This window comes from Harpegnathos saltator, unplaced genomic scaffold (assembly GCF_003227715.2).
Source record: "Harpegnathos saltator strain DR-91 unplaced genomic scaffold, Hsal_v8.6 scaffold280, whole genome shotgun sequence".
In the NCBI taxonomy this organism is placed as follows: Eukaryota; Metazoa; Arthropoda; class Insecta; order Hymenoptera; family Formicidae; genus Harpegnathos; species Harpegnathos saltator.
Window position 1 is genome coordinate 759046 of NW_020230073.1, and position 7578 is coordinate 766623.

Sequence of the window (7578 nt, forward strand, 5' to 3'; positions counted from 1 at the left end):
ACTCGTGGTACGGTAATTATACAATTACCGTACGTACACATACGCACGACAGAGTTGTGTAAAGCAGTTTCCTCATTTCTTAAAAACTTCTCTCAAGCCGATAAAGGTCGATAACGTTCCGTAATCTCGCAATTTCAAGGGGATGTTTCCAGGATTACGCCACTGTGAATGCTCCGAAGGCGACGCGCAAACACAAATGTGCGTGTGCGCTTCGGTATCAACACACGCGAACAATACTGGTTCCCCCTTGACGGTCTGATACATATGTCCTTGATTTGTCCGGAGAATAATATTCTCCTGCAAAGTTGATTAAATATTGGTTAGTGATCTCGGACATCGCCCTCCGCGGCCCCCGCAGTGCCTCTCGTCCTCGAAGACCCGCAGGAATACAGTTTAATATTTCCGCGCTCGAAAACAGCGGGCGATCATTTTTCTTTCATGCTAGTGGTACGTCGAGAAGCGGCGATTTTTCCACGGGTTTCCGAGGGAGATATATATATATATATATATAAACGCAGTTCAAGGCTCGGGCGGTGAAAATCGAACTTATCGCATCGCGAGATGTTTCCTCGTTAGAATGACGTGCAATGGAAAAATGCAGTGTCCTGTTGATTCATTCAAAATAAAATACACATGCATGAAATATATATGAATTATAAGTAAGATGTATGTGAAATATACATGAAATATAAATAAATAAATGCATGAAATATAGAGGCAAGACATGATCATGCTGGACAGTACTTGCTCGTTGCTGCTCGTCGCTTGCTAAATTCGAGTTAATTCCTTAACTATTGCAAAAATTACAAAACGATAGATTTTTCGACTCAGTCTAATGTGAATTCATATCGTCCAGGAGGCAGGAGTATGATACGAGACACGACACTTTTTCTAGAAACTTTATTATAAAATATTGCATTGTGTATATATGTATGTGTCTGTGTGTGTGTGTGTATGTGTGTATTAGCCTTATCGATATCCGATGCTGCATAAAAGTATAAGCGAATCACTTCTGAAACATCTGCTACATTTACAAACACATAATATAATTTATCTTGGGTACTATTTACAATTATTTATATATTTATATTCGATCTTGTTCTCGAAACACCCTGTACATTACGCAAGAAGGAAGTTGTTGGGAGTACTCGTGCGAAGATCGATTTTGCTGTATATGTTGTACATAATTACAATAAAAGCATAATATAAAATCAATTTCTCACTGGTTGCCTTTTCGTGTTGTGTACAATTTAAAGATAATCATCTTTTTTACACTCGAGATATTTCATGATATCGTCTACTCTTACATTAAAAGTAATAATTTATTTATTGTACTCCAGTCTTTATACCGAAAAATTATTATATTTAATATAATTATTCAAACATCTTTCACCTCACCCTACCTTGGCCTGGAAAAAAGATATATCTTATATTAATTTTATCAAAATATATAATTTAACGAAATAAAATCATTTTAAGTAAATTCTGTCAATAGACATTAATTCTAAATAATACAATGTTGACGAACATTATATATTCTTTAAGTTTATATCAAAATATTTTAATGATAAAATGTTATGCGATCAATTACGATCTTTGATCATGAATTATTATTAAAAGAAAGGATCCCTTACTATCAATATTGACGGGACACACAGTATACGTGTAACCGTATGTAAACCAATGATTCATAACTACCTATAATTAAGGAAAAGAATTATTCTAGTACATAATCCATTCATTTATACAAATCCCATAAATTCCTTGTGAAAAGATCAGCATCTTTACCTTTTTTTCTAATCCTGTCGTCATTTTCATTGTATTTTGTACATTGTTATGTCAGAAATCTAACTTTTTTATAACCTGAGTTATTCGTAAAATATTACTGTACTCGTTCAATGGACTTCTTCCGCAGTAAAATATCGGTTAATGTAATTCTTCAATCGATAAATAAATTTGTTCTTCCGTATAAAGGAAGAAATATTTCCTTCCCGCTAAGTAGATTTGGAACATTTTTATTTTAAATTTCGAGGATCGATGTTTCTCTACCTCATATTTTTACTTTCATACCTGTTTCGTGGCGTTCCTACTTTCGAAAGAGAGGAGAAAACACGGAAAATAAGGCAAATGAAATATTTCGAGTTTCGGTTTTGCAGCGAGGTAATACGATTAATTTCGTCTTTTTGGTTTCAACGCAATACTATTACGACCTGTACAATGTACGCGAGATACTGCATCTGTTGAGATGTCGGATAAACATCACAATATCCGAGCTAAATTGTTTATACCTCCTTTTTGTGTGCAGGCGTATTTTATATTGATTTTATCATTATTCATTTAGTTTAACAGCTATCGTCGGAATGAAAATGATTATTCACATGATTTGTTTTCATATTCGTAAATTTAATTTATGTGGCTCAGCAGAACACCGAGAATTTTGTCGAACCAACTTTTTTGAGCTACATAGTCTTATCGAAGAATTTTTTTTTTACCCTTCCTCCTCTTCGTTATTATTTTAAAAACTGCCATTTCGATTCATCCAAACATACAATATACTGGAAGGAGAACCACCGTTAAAGTCAAACTGGGTCTATTGGACAGAAAACGTTTTCAAGACGGATTTATAGTTGTGACTTGAAAGACGGTCTCTCTCTTTTTCTCTAATGTTACAGTTTTCTATTGTCTTAATATCTCTCAAATGTGTAGTTCTTCGAGTCTCTACGACACACAATACGGATATGCTTTATCCATACTTTACCCATATGTACCTTCAAGTTGACATTTTCAGTTCGTGTAATATGTACGAGACAGAGAAAGAGCACTGGACGTTCTCTTCCTCGAGATCATTGCGTAGAACCCACGTGTGTTCTCTTTCCAGTATGTTATAAAGCTCGCCGACTCGATCTCCGATCCTGAACGACTGAAGAGATTACCGCGAGTCGATAGTAAGACACGAGTCATTGATGATTCAAGGCAGCCGAAAGATCAAGCAACCATCGGACGTGGTCACATATTCGGCGGCGACACGTCGTTACATATTTGGATAAATAGCGTAGTAAGGACTCTTGAACTGCTTCGTGTTGTACACATTCGGGTCCTCCACGGTGAACGGTTGGATCACGTTGGCGGATACCGTCTTCTGACTATGTACATTCGCTACCATATACTGCGGCGTGGGTACAACCTGACCAACCGTCGCTTCCTCCACCAGCTTTCTCTGCGAGTAGATGAGCAGCTGCGACATCGGGCCGTCGTTCTGCGCTGGCGGAACGTTATCCGCGGCCACACTGTACGTGGTCGTCGTGCCGGACAACTGCTGCGTCTTGCACTTCTTCGTGTGCGCGTACAAAGAGCCGGCGTTATTGTACCGCTTGGTGCAGAGCTTGCACGCGTACGGCCGTTGGCCGGTGTGCGTGTACGTGTGCTCGTTCAACGAGGTCAGTCTGCGGAAGGACTTGTTGCAGATCTGGCAGTGGTACTTGGCTTCGCCAGTATGCATCGTGATGTGTCGCGCTAACGTGTTAGCCCGGGCGAACGCCCTGCTGCAATACTGACAGATGTACGGTTTCTCGCCGCTGTGAGTCCTCAAGTGTAACTGCAGATACGTGCTCTTGGTGAAGGCACGGCTACATATGCTGCACACGTACGGCTTGATGCCGGTATGGGTGCGCATGTGTGCGACTAGTGAGCCGCTCTGGGCGAAGCACTTGCTGCAAACCTCGCAGAGGAAGCGCTTCTGTGTGTCCTTCACCCGTTTATGCCTCTCCATGTGGTTCGCCAATGATTGAGCCTGCGCGAACGCCTTCGGACAGAGCACACATTTGTGCGGTCTGTTGTGTCGGTCCTGCAGCCAAAGGGAGACTTATTGTAGTCGTTTTGTCGAAGACGCTTGCACTATAACTTCGTGAACCGAGTTTATGGGAATAACAAAGCTCTTATTCTCGCGGAGACCGTAGTGAAGATGAAAAATACATGCGATGTTCAAGTGAAATTTATCGTCGATTAAGAAGTAATTTTAACAAAACCTGTATCTTTCTGGGATCAAAAATTTAATTAATGAATTTCTTAATTTCGCAAGTTCATCATTATTATCAGTAGATGTCGAGACATGATCTCCTCGCGAAATAACATTCAAATAGAGAAGTGAACGGTTCAATATACACATATTACACACGGAATTATATAAAAAAATCTCACCTTCTTTCGACCCTCGGAATTCTCATTGATTTTATTCTCATTATCCTCCTCGTCGTCATCCTCGTCGTCTGTATTGCCGAAGATCTCCTCCTTATGCTTCGACTGTTCATGGTCTTTCAGCTTGTCAACCCTGGAGAATCCCTTGCCGCAGGTCGAGCAGTTGAACTTCAAGCCGCTGTGCGTGGAGATGTGTCTCTTCAGATTCCGCTTGGTGGCAAATAGCTTCCCGCACTGCGTGCATTGTAAACTCTCGATCGGCAGCTCGTTGTCGTTGTCATCGTCATCCTCCTCCTCTTCCTCCTCCTCGGATTCGTTCTCCTTGAACGCAGGTGCTTTATCGCGTTGCTCGGTTGCCTTGTTCACGGACTGATCGAGTATGTCGTCCGACGTCGTTGTCTCTTCGTTGTACTCGGGATGACTCTTGGCGTGAGATATATAGGACTTGTGGTAAATAAACTGCTTCGAGCAAAACTTGCACGTGAACTTGAAGTTCCTCTTCTCCTCCCTCGCGCTGTCTACTAATACATTGCCACCACAGTTCCTAGTGACCTTCACCGACGCCTTGCCGGTCCTCTTATCCTGATTGTTCTCTTGAGGCACTTCAACATCCACTTTGTACGCCTCGTGATTGTTGCGCACGTGGCTTTTCAGCTTGGCGATATTGGAGAATTGCTTGTCGCACATGTGACAGACGTAACGCAGTTTCGTTTTGTGCTTGTGCACGATCATGTGTCTTTGCAACGCCAGCTTAGTCGCGAACGACTTGATGCAATGCAGGCACCTTTGCCGGGTTGTCCTGCATATCAGCGGTTTCTCTTCGTCGTCGCTGCAGTTTGTCCCGCCCTTCGTGTCTTGAATATCCGTTCCTAGCATCATAGATGCCTTCGAGTCGAGATCCTCCAACGACACATCGTTCTTACTTTCGAACTTCAGCAAATCCTCTTCCTCTAGCTTATTGTTGTTCGCCAAATGTTGCGATGTTTCGCTGCCTCGTAACATCATTTCTTCCTGCTTTACACACGTGTCGTTCGTAGACAAAGCGGACAAGTGACCCGAGTGATCAACGAGTGTACCTGAAGGCATGTCCTTTGCCTGCGTTTCTTCGAAAGCTACTTCTACCATTTCAGAGTTATGTACATTCTCTTTAAGCACACCATAGGGTATATTTTTCTCACTTTGTTCCACGGTTTCCGGCTTTTGCATGAATTCTTGGCTTATGCTTATGTGAGAATCGTCGTCGTTCAACCCTGAGGCATCAGATGGAACCATGGTATTGTCGAACGTAACGATATCGTGGGGCGTGTAGATCTCCTGCTCCATGTGATCATCTTTTATGCATTTAATGTTGGATATGACATCAGTGATAATGTACTTAACTGTCGCGCTATCCTTTATGTGCTTTTCGTGCGGTACAGGGTGAATTTGCAACTTCAGGATTTGACGTAGTCTTACGTCCGAGTCTTGAATTAGGCATTTAAAGTCGTACGACACGTTAAGTAGGCGGTTGCAGGATACACAAATAGCAGCTGGTAAACCATCTCCTTCCTCTACCTACAATCCATATAAAGTTGGTCTTACATTTATAGTTCACATTGCTCGACTTTATCAAAACGTTGTCGCTGAGAAAAGCAAATGCCTTCAATGATACAAGCAGTTTGTTATATGTTCACTGTGTGTATATAATCGACTCATCCACACACACAAACATTTCATCTTTTGTCTCTCTTCTCGTAAGTTAAAACTTGCATGTAATATGTAGTATAATTAATTTGAGTTTTCTTCATTGGTAAATGGTTTCTCTAGTTAATATAAAGAGCAAATCCATTAATGTCATTTCCATCGATTTGGGAGTACAAATGAACTAGGTTCATTTATAATATTTCTATAAAATACTTGTTTCTGCGGAATTCTTATTCAATTTTAAATTCTTCTCATGATTTAACATTTTTTCTGTTTTCCTCTTGAATGAATAAAATATGTATCTATTTATTGATATGGAATAATTATATACAAATATTCCAAGATATTCTCACGAATCTCAATCATGATGTATGCAATTCTTCAGTTTTACTATATTCTTCTGCCTCATTATTAAAAATTTACAGTTCAGAAAAGAAGGAAACTTCAGGAATACTTCAAAAACTTAAGAATTTATTTTGTTATTTGGATTTTAATGTTTGATCCAAGAGAATAATTGAAGATCAGCAACTAAAATATTGTCAAATAATCAATTTGTTACAGATCCTCTTAGATATCAACCAAAAGCTTGGTTAATCTGCCAAAATGGAATTGCTGATATAAAAACCAACAATACCCCTTTGCATTCCTCTCAATGATGTGACAGAAATTGCAATTGTGACAAAAACAATGCAACATTCATATACAACCTGAAGTTCGATCTCGTCAAACGGATACAACAGAAAAAAACATGAATGAAGAAAATATTTTGTTACGAAATGAATTATTGTACTTTTGACACAAAGCGCGAAACAGTGATTTGAAATTCAAAGTGACGTGCGATAGCTAACCTGTACGGCTGCGATTGCCATCAACTTCTCCGATATTCCGCCGTTATTCCTGAAAAGTTCGCACACCTCTGTACAGGATTTCAGGCAGATGCGACATTCGTTGCCCATAAGTCGCTCCGTGTGGGCCAAATTATTCACCATCTCGTCATCGTTCACGGCTTCCATGTTCCTCACAGGAAGAGTATTGTGGGCTATCCTGCAACACAATAATCAGCCGCTCGCTACGTGCCTCTATGCGCCGCCATTTCCTTCAATGCAATCGACCTTGCTTTCGATAAGTCGATCATGTAAGCATGAGCGATGTTTATCGATTAATTCAAAATAATCGATGGTTTAAAATTAAATATTAACCGATGTCTACCTGTCATATTTTTTCGCGAATTATTAAAAAAGATTGAAGATATATTTAGCATTAAATACACAATGTGTAACATATTAAAAAATAATAACATATCATTACATTATAAATAAGAAATTAAATATATAAACATACATCAGCGAGATATATCTGTTTTCCTTAACAATATTATATTAATGTAATTTTTACTACAATCATCGACACACTAATTGATTGGTTCAGGTTGCATCTTGCACCCTGGAATATGTACTGGCAATAATGAAAATTATTGGTATACATAATACAAACTATATTTTTTTCAGTACTGTCAGCACGTTTCTAAATGCGCTTTCAGCACAGAAATATTTACATTTTTTTTATAAGCTTCGTAAATTGATCGATAGATGTCATTGCAGAAAAGAACTTTAGCGTATTGATCAACCATGATGTTTATAATTGCATAATTTTTCAAAAGGCTTACTTAAAAATAAATGTGTTTAATATATACATAAATTT

At 39.1% G+C, this 7578-nt stretch overlaps 1 protein-coding gene across 2 annotated transcripts; it reads right to left on the minus strand.

Moving 5' to 3' along the window:
* Positions 1-918: 918 nt before the first annotated feature.
* On the minus strand, positions 919-7007 carry LOC105184105 (zinc finger protein 136-like). Of its 2 annotated transcripts, XR_002162792.2 has the most exons (4): positions 6726-7007; positions 4198-5748; positions 1635-3844; positions 919-1409 (listed from the first exon to the last, which is right to left on the minus strand). XR_002162792.2 is itself a non-coding variant. In XM_019841864.2 (3 exons), the coding sequence occupies exons 1-3, from the start codon at positions 6888-6890 to the stop codon at positions 3032-3034; spliced, it is 2529 nt and encodes an 842-aa protein (XP_019697423.1). In that variant the 5' UTR covers positions 6891-7007; the 3' UTR covers positions 919-3031. The 2 variants fall into 2 exon arrangements, 1 of the variants encoding a protein (XP_019697423.1); XM_019841864.2 differs by having other exon boundaries at positions 919-3844.
* Between the last annotated feature and the right edge of the window lie 571 nt (positions 7008-7578).